General features: G+C 38.6%; 1 protein-coding gene across 8 annotated transcripts in view; it reads left to right on the forward strand.

The window, feature by feature from the left end:
• Positions 1 to 15,418, forward strand: part of Apc (APC, WNT signaling pathway regulator) — a 93,052-nt gene that overhangs the window by 69,537 nt on the left and 8,097 nt on the right. For 6 of the 8 annotated variants that reach the window (XM_026783414.1, XM_026783419.1, XM_026783415.1 and 3 more), the window contains 8 exons: positions 2,294 to 2,392; positions 4,678 to 5,056; positions 6,680 to 6,775; positions 8,179 to 8,232; positions 11,677 to 11,816; positions 12,476 to 12,553; positions 13,199 to 13,315; positions 14,820 to 15,034. In XM_026783414.1, coding sequence (XP_026639215.1) covers positions 2,294 to 2,392; positions 4,678 to 5,056; positions 6,680 to 6,775; positions 8,179 to 8,232; positions 11,677 to 11,816; positions 12,476 to 12,553; positions 13,199 to 13,315; positions 14,820 to 15,034 — 1,178 coding nt within the window. The remainder of the gene's footprint in view (positions 1 to 2,293; positions 2,393 to 4,677; positions 5,057 to 6,679; positions 6,776 to 8,178; positions 8,233 to 11,676; positions 11,817 to 12,475; positions 12,554 to 13,198; positions 13,316 to 14,819; positions 15,035 to 15,418) is intronic. The other 2 variants (XM_013349486.2, XM_005355897.3) reach the window with 1 other exon arrangement.

Consider the following 15,418-nt stretch of genomic DNA (forward strand, 5'->3'; position numbering starts at 1 on the left):
TGTGCACACGCGTGTGCTCTGCATAGATGTCAGTGTCACAGTAGCTATCAGCATGTGTTGAGATTTTTGTAGCTTTTGTTTTACTGTTTATACATTTGTATATTTTAACTTTTTAATGAGTGTCAAGTTTTTAAAGTGTATAGTGGCTATGAAAACAATTTTTTTTTTTTTGAGGAAATACTGTGCTGCTTTCCATTTCTGTCATGTAAGGGCCCCTAGAGTCTTGTTTGAAGCCTCATGTTACTTATTTAGTGTGAGAATGGCCAAGGAGGGATCTACTGAAAGGAGTAAATCAGTCATGATAGCAATTACCAGTAATCCCAACACTATGAAAACTGAGGTAGGATGCAAGTAAACCTGGGCTACATAGTGAACTCTAGGCCAGCCTAAGCTACATAGCAAGACACTGTCTCAAAAAAAAAAAAAAAAGAAAGAAAAAGAAAAAAGTGATAATTCAGGGTTCAGTATTTATTTCTCCTTCAAATAATAAATTCTTTTGTTTTGTTTTACATGAATTCCACAACACTGTTGATTTAGTTATCAGTCGCTGCTCTCAAATCCTAATGTAGATGGGTAGACTATGCCTATGATTTATTTCTCCAGGTGTCTTCAAGCATTAACTGTAGCTCTCTGAAAGACTGATGCCGAATTTACCACTGCAGTTTGCCAACCTAGTGCCTCCAGAGCGCTGAGGCTAAAGGCATGCACCTCCAGACCTGGCCCTTCGACCTGTCTTGATAAGATCTGTATATGTGACATCTTGAGGCCTATTAATTTACTTTATTATTTCTTCCAAAAATAAATAGGAAGCGCTAACTTCTCTTTCTGCAGTAAATATCCTCCTGTTGGTTCCATGCTGAGCTGTTCTCATCACACACTGCTCCATTAGCCCAGCCCATGTGTTTCTCAGCCGAACTCAGGTCAACACTCAGTTATCGGCAGGCTGTCGTAGCATGGGCCTTCCTTGGAAGACGCCCACACTTGCAGGTTTACATTTAGGTTTCTGGTTATTTGGTTGATAGGTTTATTTCCCCACTAGTCTGCAAGCTCCAGAAATGCAAGAACTCCTGTCGTGCTTAGAGTGCTGGTGGGTGCCTGTAGTCACAGCCTGGAAACTCGGGAAGACCGAGTGAAGACAGCCTGGGCTACACAGCAAGACCCTGTCTCAAAAATAAAGAATTCATGCTGGGCATAATGGCATACACCTTTAATCTCAGCTTGAAGCCAGCCTGGTGTACAGAGCAAATTCCAGGACAGCCAAAGCTACAAACTAGGACCCTGTCTCAGTTCAAAAAAAAAAATCCTACCTAGTTCATGCTGTACCACAGTCCCTGATGAATAATTGAGTGAATGACTAGAGGTTGTAAGGAGAACTGATGAGCTTGCTAGGAAGAGGATGTTCTGATCTGTGTTTATTTCCTCAGAAAGTTAAGTGATAGGAAAGGCTAGAAGTAAATTACTCAGGCTAGTCCCTGCTTGTTCCCCTTGTTTGTTTGGAGAGCTTTGTTAACGCCTGTGGGTATGATAAAGTTCCAGCAGAGAAGTCGTGCACAGGCGATTCCAGATGACACAAAGGCAGAACAGTAGTGGTCCATACAGATCATATCCACACGGGCTACCCATTTTGTTCCGAAGACTGTTCTGTCATTTGTTCCGTAAATATTTTACTGTTCATTTCCAAGCTAAAAATGCTTTTCAGAATGCATACCTGATGTCATTATTATATTCCAAAGAAACGAATGATTCCTTCCTAGCACTGGATAGCCTCTCGTGATTCATTCGCTGTTGTTTCATAAATGTGTCTATCATGCTTTCTTTGACTTTGAGCCTAGACAAGGGCCATGAATTTGTTGGTTTATATCTAAAGTTTGTTCTAATCTCTTGGCCACCTGTAGGTTTTCCATCCTGTCCTTTGTTCTTTTTAAAATATAATTCTGATTTTGCTAGCCTGCCACCTAAAGTTCAGGCTCCACAGCTTGAATATAACATCTTTTAAAGCCCCCCCAGATAATTATTCACTCCACCTTGTGTCCACATTAGAATACGTCATGCTCTCCATGTTTGTCTTGGTTGTGTTGAGATGCAGCTTTCATTGTCCACAGCAGGTCATCGCTCCTTCTCTTCCTTTGGGATTCTGTGCAGTCCTCTGCTGTGGTGCTGCGTTATGTTAGGCTGAAGTTTCTATTTTTCCTCTTTCCCTGTGAATGCCAGTGAGCCCTTTCTAAACTGTGAGGCTGGAGTTGCCTGTGTTTGTAACCTAAATTACACTATCTGTAATTTGCCCCATTTCCAGAGTCCAGCTACACGAATGGATCATGAAACAGCCAGTGTTCTGAGTTCTAGCAGCACACACTCTGCTCCTCGAAGGCTGACGAGTCACCTGGGGACCAAGGTAACAGCAGAGAAAAGTCCTCTTGTCAAGGCTAGGCATGCTTTGCTAAGACAGTTGCCATGGACATTCTGTTCTCTAAAGATTTTGACTCAGTCTCCTGGGGAAATAATGTTTTTATACAAAGAAACATAAACGAGAAAATGAGAATTATAAAAATTCCCGAATTAGATGCCTGTTAATTTCTTGTTCAGCTCATTATCCATTTACCTGCAAGCATCCAAAGCCCCAGCCAAACTGACTGCTTCAGCACCCTGTGCCTTGCCTGTGGCGGCTCCTAACACTTTTTGTGAAGGTCTGTCACCGTCTTTCCATGGCTCGGGACTCTGAGCCCTGCATCTCCAGAAGACATTTTCTTAATTCCTAACGTCCTCTTAGCCACTGGCCTGTGCCCTCTCATAACAGTTGGCTTGAAACTTGCTCTTAGAAAACAGATTGTTGTCCTCTGTCTTCAGCATCTCACAGTATCTGCACATGATGTTAACGAATGTTTATTGAAATGAATGGAAAATCATTGAAATTGAGCATTAGCCAGTACTGCAAATATTTTAAGGTTAGGGGAGCGTGTGAGAAGAAAATCACTTCAGTGTTTTACTAAAACAACATTTCAAGCAACATGTTTTCAGTCAGAAGTGCAGGGCATTGTCTTCATAGCCTACTCTGTGTTCTCTGGCAGTGCTAGGGAACACTGAAATAACTAACGTTAATGTAAGAAATGAATTTTAGGGATAGGAACATAAGTCATTGGTAGAATGCTTGCCTGGTGTGTTCAAGGCTCTGGACTCAATTCATTAAGAAGAAACAATAAAAATTAAAGAAATAAATTTGAATCATTAATGCTAATCCACAATAGCTTGTATTTAGGACCTCTCTGAGGTGTGCCAGTAAGGAGTTGCCTCTACATCACCAGTTCACTCAAACACTTGTATTCTTATCCCTCTGAGGAAGAAATTGGAAAGGAAGAATCTGCTTCAGGCCATCAGTCTGAAGCTGACGAGATTGATTCAGCATCAACACAATATTGGCTCTTGGCACGTGGACGTTGGCATTCATACTGCGTTTCCTTTAGAAGTGATACGTGCATAATAATAATTAGGCTTTGCTATACAATTTGAATGCCAGACTATTATTTTATGTAGTTTTCTGTATAATGTAAATCCTTCCAGTTTGCAGTGGAGAAAATGCAGAGAGCTTATGCTCAAGAGACATCAAATAAATTAACTAATACCACATAGCTTGCTTAAAAGTGCTGGAGCCAAACTTGGAACCTAGGTCTGATGAAAACACATTATCCCCAGCCCTGTCACTGCCATAATAGAGCTAGCACCTCTAGGAACTGTGTTACACTTCTGAGCAGCGTTTTGCAGTCAGCAGCATAGCTAGGTCATTCTTGATTACACTATACGATGTTAAGCAGCACCTACAAGATGCCCCTAACACTCTCCCAACACTGTTGTTAAGACCAAAAATATGTATCCTTGTGGATTGCTGACTTACTCAGATGATGCATTCTGCATCTCATACCCTCTCTTATGGAATATCCTCTAACTTTGAAGGGAAGCTAATAGCAACCCATGCTAACTGGATGCTGTTTTTCTATTTCTAGTGTCCTTCTCAGTTCATCCTTCCAGCTTACTGTAAGCAACCAATGCTTACCAGTTGCTTTCTAAAAGGAAAATGATGACAGTTCTTGGCTTTGTCACTTCCTATGTGTTTGTGGCATTTATCTTTTTATGACAAAATAATTTTAGATGATAACAGATCATATAAGTTTGAATGTTGTAATTATAAGCCTGATGAAATGTAATGATTGCGGAGAATTAGAATTTAGTAGATTATAATTGCTGCAAAATGTTTTCTATTGCTTAGAAGTAAAATGAATTTTTTTAAATTATATAAAGAACTTAATAAACACATTCCAGAGAGAGAGAGAAAGAAAGAGAGAGAGAGAGAGAGAGACTGAGAATGAATGGGTATGTGAAAAAAAGAAAAAATTATTTTCATTCATGTAACAGTTAGCTTTAGCTGATGCAGGCATGTAGCAATTTCAGTACTGTAAGAACCTATTTTTTTCAGCAGTCTGCAATATTATCACTTAGTCACATAAACCAATTGTGGATGTTATTTTGAAATAGCACTCATCACTTCATCCAGAAGTTTTTTTAATTTAATTTTGTTTTGTTTTAATTTTTAATGAATTTAGTAAATAATCCCATTCATCACTTCATTAGATCTGGCTTTTGGGTATCAAAGTCATAATTTTGTTTCTAAACTCATTTGGCCCACAGGTGGAAATGGTGTATTCATTGTTGTCAATGCTTGGTACCCATGATAAGGACGATATGTCACGAACTTTGCTAGCTATGTCTAGCTCCCAAGACAGCTGTATATCCATGCGGCAGTCTGGATGTCTTCCTCTCCTCATCCAGCTTTTACATGGCAATGACAAAGACTCTGTATTGTTGGGAAATTCCCGGGGCAGTAAAGAGGCTCGGGCCAGGGCCAGTGCAGCTCTCCACAACATCATTCACTCACAGCCTGACGACAAGAGAGGCAGGCGTGAAATCCGAGTCCTTCATCTTTTGGAACAGATACGAGCTTACTGTGAAACCTGTTGGGAGTGGCAGGAAGCCCATGAACAAGGCATGGACCAGGACAAAAATCCAAGTATGTTGTCTGTAGTGTACATCACATTGCATGTTTCAAAGCATATGTAAGTTACAGGTTAGAAACTCGTTGTAGTTAGTATGCTGTCTTTATGAATAGAAAGGATTTGTATTAGCTAGCTATTGCTGCTATCACATTAAAGGCTTAAATCTGCATTTCCCTAAAACTTTTTAGCGAAGGAAAATGTTATATGCACTACTGAGCAATCAAAACAGAACAAGCAAATCAGTTGTGAGGGTGATCTGTCTGGGCAGGCGTTCCCTTCCTCCCTCACTGCTTTATTGCTTCCCCAAAACTGAGGACACAGTTAAAGAGGACAGCTTTTCCCAGAAGAGGGGGACCATCATTCAGTCAGGGATATATGAGTAGCAGCAGTCCCTGCTAGAACCTCCAGGCAGGCTTTCAAGAACAAACCAAAAGACACTTGTAATTAAAACTTAAAGCTAGCTGCTTTGATGGCTTATGTGTGTAATCTCAGCATTTGAGAGATGGAGACAAGAGGATCAGGAGTTCAAGGTCTTCTTGGACTGTACAGAGTTAAGAGTCAGCCTTTGTCATGGGACCCTGTTTCAAAAGAACCACAAAAAGAAAAAAATTCTTGGTAGAGCTAAAATCAATGTGAGCAGCTAGGTTGCCCTTTGAATGGAGCTCAGGAAAGTTATTTTTACATAATTTCCTTCAGTTTTTAGCAACGCAGCCATAGTCTTCTACATTGTACGTCGCATACACTGGACACACTCTACCTGCTGTTTCTTGATCCTCACAGCAGCCTTTATGGAGTAGGAGGAAAGGAAAGGTGTATCGTCTCCATTTGTAAACGAAATTGACGTTTAAGCTAAAAACACTTGCGTATGTCCTTGAACCTATATAGCAGAATTTTCCTAAGCTTAATATAAAGATTATTTCAAATCTTAAGAATGTATAAGGCAAGGAGCAAGGATAATTTTTTTTTTTAATTCACTTAGGGAGACTTGGAGTGAGAGATGAGAGCCAATAGACACTTTGTTTAGAGAACATTCCTTTCTTGATGGGGGAGGAGTACCCACAATTATTTAATAAGTCATATTATTGCTTCTGAAAAAATAGTTTAAAAATACTTTGTGTCAAATACTGACTTGAGACCTTGCATATAATATTAAAGATGTAAGTGCATTTTACACTTTATTTCAGATACCCTTTTCTTTACATTTGTATTGTGTATCTGTCTGTATAGGAAACTTTGTGCTAGGTATCACATTTGTATGCGACCATATGCTTTTAATCCATAGCCATCATAGTTGTTTACACTGAAATTAGAAACAAAATCCAACAGTATTATACCAAAGTGTGTTTAGTTTTTCATGTAGTCATCATTTAAAATGATTACACATATGAGCTATAGCAAAACCTATGGGAGACCCAGTCTGACAGGCTTGGTTACAGCAGGCAAGTGAACATGCTGTGGAACTGGAAGCCCTTGCCACAGTCATGTTCCACTACTGTGGTGTTTGTTCATCATTCAGCAAGTACTTGCTGATCTGCCAACCTTAGGGACATATTAATAACCCCGGCACATTTTAGAAGTGTAATAGCATCTCTTCTATAATAGCAAAATATTATGGCTTAGGTAAATTTATTTTTCAGTGCCAGCTCCTGTTGAACATCAAATATGTCCTGCTGTGTGTGTTCTCATGAAGCTTTCATTTGATGAAGAGCATAGACATGCAATGAATGAACTTGGTAAGATAAAAAGGTTTCTTAATGCCATAAGTAAATGCTGCTGAATCTTTAAAACAACTATAGAAATTCATCATTGGAATAAATACAGATGATAAGTTGATATAATGTAAGGCTACTAACTTCCATACATATAGGAAAAAAGGAAAAACCACTGTACCCTGGTCTCCATGGGAAAATGGGTCCTGAATCATAGAAATGTCTACCTTCTTACAAACCAACTTCAGTTTTTAAAATCTTAACTAAAGTTTGGGAAAATTACTAAGTGGACCACCCCTGTCCCTGTTGCCCAGAGAGATCCTGTGTCACCTCTGATGAAGAGGAATTATTTGAATTATTTGTTAAAACATCATTGATCTTAGCCAGTCAGTGGTGGTGCATGTCTTTAATCCCAGCACTTGGGAGGCAGAGGCAGGTGGATCTCTAGATTAAGAACAGCCTGGTCTACATAGTGAGTTCCAGGACAGCCAGGGCTACATGGAGAAACCCTGTCTTGGTTGTGGGGGAGGGGATCAATGTTCTTGCAATCTGTCCGTGACTTTAGATGAACACCAGGAAGAAGAGTTATTAGGATTTTAATTTATCTTAATGGTTATCAGTATTTTACTGCTTTTTCTTGGAACTAGCATATGTAGAAAGATATGTTCCAATTGAAGTTAGAAATATTGCATTAATTTTAGAGAAATAACTCCCTTATGTACATATTATCACATCCTCTAAACCCTTTGTGACCATTGAGTACCCATTTTTTCATGTAACAGTTTCTTTAATTTCTAGATTTATTTTACACATGTTTATAAAGCATGTCATGCTGAGCCATCACTTGTAAACTGGATTTCTGTAGTCATGCCACATGCAAGAACCATACACTGAGTTTCTGTCTTGGCATAGCTGTGCCCATGCTTTTGTGCTATTTTTGTTACATTGCATTCCAGCCCCTGCATTGTATTCTTAGCACCCTGTCATTGTTATTCATCATTTACTATAAAAGTGGTACAGTTGTGAGACTCTTGACTACAAACTGCACTGCAGAATGTGAGTGCTGTCTCCTTCAGAGTCATCACTTAGGAGAACTCTGTGCTCTGTGGCTTGAGGCCTGCTCTCCAGCCGTGCTTTTCTTCCCACAGGCCCATCTGGTCCTCTTTCCAGTGTCCTGTGAAACTTCATTTAATCTTATGGGTTTTCCCATTTCAGTACAATCTCAGCATTTATGACTTTTTTTCCTAATGCCAATAATTATGAAAAGGCGTAAAACTAACAACAGGAAAACACAGTTTTAAGATATTGCAAAGATTTTTCTGTAAATGTTCATATGTTCCAATAAACTATAGACTAGGACTGACACATTAATTATCTGAATTTCAGAATAAAACTTAGACTCAGTATTTGTTCCTCTTCTTCTTCAGGTAGGAAGGCTACCCGGGGCATTTCACCACAGGAGCTAGGTCAGGGGCTCTCAGGTGAGGAGCAGGAGGGGCTCTGGGGTGTGACTGTGGGGACATAGCCACAGGGTTACCTTCCTCTCACTCCTCGCCTTCAGATTTGCACTGGGGCAAAAGAAGAGTTAAGGTCTCTGTGTCACAGGCAGGGAGTATAAGATAGCAGAGGATCTGGCCGTAAGGACTAGGGAAAGTGTCAGCCCCAGTCAGATGAGGACAACTCTTAGGCCTAGTCATGAGCACTGTCACGTGTAGTATGTGACGATCTGCCTGCCCAAGAAAGTTTGATAGACACTGGAATTTTCAAATGATTAAGATATCCATGGCTTCCAGTAAAAACATGATTTATTTACATTAATATTTCACAACACTTCTAGATCATAACAGTCAACAAAGACACTTGCCAGGCCAGATAGATTTTCCAGCCCATAGCAAACAGACTCCCCAGAGAATTAAACATAGTCTGAGTGATGCTTATGGTTGTCAAATTGGGGTATCAATCTACAGAATATTGATGTGGACCCCAATACTTACTTTAGAAGAGACTATCTCAGGCTAATGATGGCTGTCTAAGCTATATGATAAAAAAAAATTCTGTACTTTTAAAAATTAAATGTCCTATTATCTTGTTTTAGTGTAACTGCAGTCTATTCAATATCACTTGAAGCAATTGGCTCTTCCTTGCTCTTCCTTGTCTGTAAGGCAATTGAACGTCCTATCATTTAGTAGTGAGCTCATTCTAGACCTCTGCATAGACACTATCAATAGTGAGCCCATCTAGACACCAGTGCAGGAGGGTATATTCACTTCTGCATTGAGACATACTCATTTTTCTGCTGGTCATGAATTTGCATCATATTTCAGTGAATCTTTTTATAGTTTTAACCTGTGAATTATATCTTTGCCTCAGAATTCACTGATTTTTTTTCTTTTTACTTGCCTAAAATTATAAAGGGATCTCTTTTATCTAATCTTCCAAGTTTTACTAATTCTTTTCAATCAGTTATAGTCTTTCTAGAATTGTTGACATACAGTATATCTTTAATTTTTGTTTAAAATCAAATCCTAAAATTGATATTTTTGGATAGGAGAGTTCCCTGACAATTGAAGGCCTTCATAGCACCTTCTTTAGACTATTTTATCTTTCTTAGGAAATAATACAGATACTACACTAGGCAAGACTTCATGCAAAAATAGAGCATAGTGTGTTTTACCTTGGTACTGAGACCCTGCTTCACAGTGCTCTACATCGGCATCCAGTGCCACAGTCTTCAGGTCTTTAGTGACTCCCTAGTATCTTGTATCAAAATATCGGTTATGTTGCTGTCTCCTTCTTCTTTACTCAACTCTACAAAATACTAGCCTTCGTGGAGCCTGGCCCTAGGCTCTCCTTCTCTGTCCTTGTGCTCCATCCTTTACTGCGTTAGTCACTGTTCAGCCAGTGTTCTCTGATTCACGTGTCAATCTAACTTTTCCCTCCCAAGTTTTATGTGTGTTAGGCAAACACTCTACCACCAAACCCTTGGATATGTTTTCATTCTACTTACCTGGCATCTTCCTTTATATGGTATTCTAGACACTTCCAACTGAACTCTCACAAATGGAAATTGTTACCTTCATCCCAAAATCTGTCTCTTCCAGATTTCCTTCTGGCATTCTAATAAACCACTTGCTCAAATCAAAATCTTAGGAAAATCATCCGTGACTGCATTGGTATCTCTTACATTTAGTAAAGGAGCACTTTAATCCTAATTCTTGAGTATATCTCAAGCCAGGCATGGTGGCACACACCAAGTGCTTGGGAAGCAGATGAAGGTTTATCTCTGAGTTCAAGGCTGGTCTAATCTATGTAGGGAGTTCCTTCCAGGTCTATCGGAATGCATAGTGAGACCATGTCTAAAAACAACAGCTGTGTGTGTGTGTGTGTGTGTGTGTGTGTGTGTGTGTGTGTGTGTGTAATTGTCTTTCTGGTTCTGCATATTTTGTACTACTTCCAGTCATAAGCCATTTTGCACCTTGCACTCATACTTTCTTTATAATGTGCCTCTAATTCTACCCCTCTCCCTAACATCCTGATCTGCTCATTGTTGTGGCTTCAGTTGGTGGCCTCCTCCTTGTTGGGCCCTTACACACACTGTTTATCCTACCTAGACTAATTCTTTCTCTTCCTTGCTCTGCCCTTGTTAGATACTCAGTCATCCATTAAACTTCACCTTAAACTTGGTTTCTTAGACCGTTCCGTGGGCCTTCTCCACTGCAGATCTGGGTGCTGCACACCACTCATAAGTTTTGTGAAGACAGTGACTGGATTTGTTTCACTCACTACTTAACCCATTATTGCAAATAGATGGAGGGAAATCTCTATGGTTTAGATTTTCTTTATACAAATTAATTTGCTTGCCAGTGTTCAGAGAATTGCCTGTCATCTCTTCTTGTCATAAAGATCTGCATGAATCCTCCTGTAATTAAGATACCTTATCTTACAGTTTTAAGCTCAACATTGAACTTCATTTTGTGAGTCTACAAATTCTTCTGCTGATTTTTTCATGTTCTTCATAAAATGTTAGTGCGCTGGTCTTTCAGGTTAGCAACCTGCTGAGACCTACAAGCTCATTTTTTTTTAATGCCTGAGCAACCTTTCTTTAAAAGACCATACCCCGAGTCCTGTGGTGCTTGCTGCTCAACAACCCTTTAATAGTCCATGTGCTTTTTACCTTCTTTCTGTTCTTGTCCTCACCGTCTCACTTCACTGTTTATAGCTCGTTCCTTGGTTGTCTTCCCTTTCCTCCCTTTTATGTTTCTCCTTCCCTTCCTAGTGTTGGCCATTGTGAGCATTACTGAGCATACTTGCTAGTTGAGTATTAGGAAGGAGGAAAATACTGAGTCCTGGTATGGATGATATGTTGTAGTAGCCACGGGAAGTAAGATTATTTTGAAAAGAAACTTTATAGTTGGTTGAATAGATTGTTCTTTATATGAAATAAGTTTTACTTCATACACAATTTCATTTAAAAGTTTCATTATTCTGAAGGATACTTATTTGACACTTCAAAAAAAAGTATTAGGCCACAGTAAATGACAATGGAAAGTAGTTTTAAAGCCCTTACACTAGCAATAAGTTAATTTTTCTGTTAGGCTTAGGAAGACCCATGTTATAGCAGATAGCTTCCATTGTTGCCAAGGCACAGTGTATGTCAGTGAGCAGAAAACAGTGGTGGTGTCATTCAGTAAAGCTAGCGGCTGGAGGGTGGAGACACTGGCAGGAAGTGGAATCGTGTCGGTTGTACTTTATATTACACAGAGATTGTTTATAGCAGTTTTGTGGCTTTTTCATTCTAAAGGGAAATTTATTTAAATCATGTAGTCTCATTCTTTGAGATTTTCCCCTGGTTTTTAAGCTGCCAAATTATACCAGTTTATTTGATTCTAGATTATTATGTTTTTCCTTTTACCCTTGTTAATTAGGGGGACTGCAGGCCATTGCAGAGTTGTTACAGGTGGACTGTGAGATGTATGGGCTTACTAATGACCACTACAGTATTACTTTAAGACGGTATGCTGGAATGGCTTTGACAAACTTGACCTTTGGAGATGTTGCCAATAAGGTATGTCTTTTTATAAGATTTACTTCTTAAGGTAACTCAATTACGAGTCAATTTATTTTCATAAAAACAACTTTTTGAACTAAAGAAGCAAAGAATTTCTTCTGAGTTTTTGGTGTCTCCCACCCCACCCCAGTTGAGCAATGGCTGATAAAAGTTCTTCCTCACTGCTGCACACCCCAGCTTAGTAGGTCCTTCCTCACTGCTGCACACCCAAGCTTAGTAGGTTGTCTTTTGCCTAAACAAAGCAAAAGTGCACCTGACGTTAGACTGCTGTGCTGAATTTACATAGCTGCTCCAGCAGCATTGCTCCTCGTACTGGGCATGTAGCAAAAAATGGTGGTTCATCCACTTAGACAGTGCAGACCAGCAGTACTGGAGGAAAGAGTAATTTCCAAAGCACTGTTCCAGGAGAAAGCATAAGCTACCATGAAAGACACAGCACCATGCTCTGCCTTATTGTTTCTCAGGGCTTTGTTTGGCTTTTCCAGTTAGGTAAAAAGATAGATAACAGAAATGGAAGGCATCTGTCTTCCATCTAGGTAGTTTTGTTCTGGGTCTTGTATAGGTAAAATAACATTTATAATTTAAGTAAGAACCAGCTTTGAAATTCAGTAGCTAGAAAGAAGGCAGCTGAGGCCGTCTCCGCTCTCCCGTTGCAGGCTACGCTGTGTTCTATGAAAGGCTGCATGAGAGCACTCGTGGCCCAGCTGAAATCTGAAAGTGAAGACTTACAGCAGGTACTGCTTAGAATTTCTAGTGTTTTCCTGGGTAGTAACGGTTAATGTACTGATTTATATTAAACTTTGGCTCAGTATTTAGTGGTTTACGTTAAAGTATGGTTCCATTAACACTAAAGTAAAGGAAAATATTTATGTTGAACTAATTCCTTTTGACATCCTCGTAACTTATATGAGAAATTTGCTATAGGCAGAAAATTCCTATTTTTATTATTATAATCAATCATATTTAAATTAGTGGTTTTCATTTATGACCTTTCTAGACATGCAAATGCCATGCTTTGATAATGTAGCTGGAGCATTCCTAATCATAAATGTGAAACTATTTGTATGCTGCTTACATGACACCACGTGTGGAAAATCTGTGTTGTGTAGCTGATCAGTGCACTATATTACATAAAGTTGCCTTTGGGTTAAACATGTACAGTACATATATATGGAATGTAATCTTATACCCAGGGAATGTCACACATGTACTAATATTCAAAAAGCCAATTTTAAAATCAAAACACATTGCCAAGCTTTTTAGATAAGATGTATTTAACTTGTAATAGATTCCTATTCTTACCTCTGGCATTAGAAACAAAAAGGTAACTAGTATGACTCATTTTGTATGCAAATTATTCTAAACCTGATTATTTGCAGGTTATTGCAAGTGTTTTGAGGAATTTGTCTTGGCGAGCAGATGTAAATAGCAAAAAGACATTGCGAGAAGTTGGAAGTGTGAAAGCATTGATGGAATGTGCTTTGGAAGTTAAAAAGGTAACTTTTAAATGTTCAGTACTGTACTAGGTAATCCACCTGCCTCTGCCTGCCTAGTGCTGGATTAAAGGTGTAAACCACCAGAGAGACCCTGTATGAAACAAGGAGGGAGGCAAGACCCAACACCAGAGGCTGTCCTCCTTGACTTGCACATGGTGGCGTGTACACACCTATTCTCTCACAGCTCACACAGACACTTGTGTATTCACCATACACAGGCACACACAGCCTTGTTTAAATGTATGTAGGTTCTGTAGAAAGATACTGCTAAACAGCTAACAGGTGATTAGCCACTGCATGCTGAAAAGGGTACAGGACATCATTGTTGTTAAACTACAGTGAGATGCTATTATGCATACCATACTGAATTAATGTTAAAAAGTAAGCCACATGTCAAGTAGTTGAGCCACTGGAGGCATTCTGTACTATTGTTGGGAATGTGAAAGTGTGTGTGAGCGCTTAGGGAAACATTTGGACAGGATTTATGTTAAACATACACCTTCCAAACTACCCAGCCATTCTATTCTTTAACATTTTCCTACAGGAACAAAAACAGACTCCAAGTAAAATAATTCAGACTGTGTTCAGAACCTAGTTTTTGTTTCTGGTGTTTTCTCTCTACATTGTCTATATTATCCGCCTACAACATTGTCCCCTTTGTGAGGTATTTATATTAAATTCAGACTGCTATAGCCTTCTTTTTAGAGTACTGTATTGCATCTGTATTGTCTGAAGTGCTTCTTGTTCTAATAGGAACAAATACATTTCTAATGAAGATTCCTTGATGGTATCATAAAAAGAAACACTGACTCTGAAATGTGACAAATTATGACCAGATACATTAATTGTGTATCAAAGTGTATCTATGGCAGTTACATTTTTTTATATTAGGGAGCTTGGGCATTTTTATAATAACTTTGTTTATTTAGGGATTTTAAGAATTTGTACATATTCTAGTACTTTTCAGAAGTTACATTATTTTTAACCAACAGCATATGAATACATATATTTGTTTTTAATACAAATAGAATATTATATAACCTTCTCTGCAGTATGTTGCCATTTAGTACTTAGATATCCTTCCATATACATACACAGTATATGAAGGTGTTTTAATTGAGTTTCTGTTATCCTCCTGATATTATTTTGTGATAGTGAATACAATTAGTGAATATCAATTCTGCTTCATATTCTGGGTTCATTAAAGATATGGTCTACAGAGCTAGTTCCAGGACAGGCTCCAAAACCACAGAGAAACCCTGTCTCGAAAAACCAAAAAAAAAAAAAAAAAAAAAGATATATCTAACATCTAAACACTTAGAACAAAGGTCACTGCTTTAATACTGTATAATAGGAACAGTGCTGACCTAGATTTCATTTGGCGTGCACGAAAGTGTTTGTAATCGAGAAGTTCCTGATTTACTAGTGAGGAATGTGCAGGACGGAGACAAAAAGAGAGAGGATTCTAACATATGGATGCATACTCTGTTTCCATTGTTAATAGGAATCAACCCTCAAAAGTGTCTTGAGTGCCTTATGGAATCTGTCCGCACACTGCACTGAGAATAAAGCTGACATCTGTGCCGTGGACGGAGCACTTGCATTTTTGGTTGGCACTCTCACTTACCGAAGCCAGACAAATACGTTAGCCATCATTGAAAGTGGAGGTGGGATATTACGAAATGTGTCCAGCTTGATAGCTACAAATGAAGACCACAGGTATATACTAAGTTTTATATTACTTTTAAATGGATTGTTATAGTTTATTTTCTTTAAAAAAAGACCTAATTGTAAACTATTTTTGGCACTATGAAAGCTTTAAGCAAGATGTCCTTACTTCAGTGTGAAGGTAATTACATCTCCAAGTATAGCTCATTTGCATGTTTTTGCTAGTAAAGTGTGAAGTGTCTTATAGAAATTTACAAATAAATAAATGGTAGTTGAGAAGTACAGCCTACCTGTAAAAATATGAATAAAAGTCAGAATACTTTTAGTTCTTTTGTGCCTTTTTAGATAATGTAAAGGAATATAAAACTAATTTTTAAGCAAAGAAAAAACTACTGAGTATGATCTAGGAAGTATAAAGGCTTTAACAATTTTCTA

The sequence above is a fragment of the Microtus ochrogaster genome, chromosome 18 (genome assembly GCF_000317375.1).
Source record: "Microtus ochrogaster isolate Prairie Vole_2 chromosome 18, MicOch1.0, whole genome shotgun sequence".
In the NCBI taxonomy this organism is placed as follows: Eukaryota; Metazoa; Chordata; class Mammalia; order Rodentia; family Cricetidae; genus Microtus; species Microtus ochrogaster.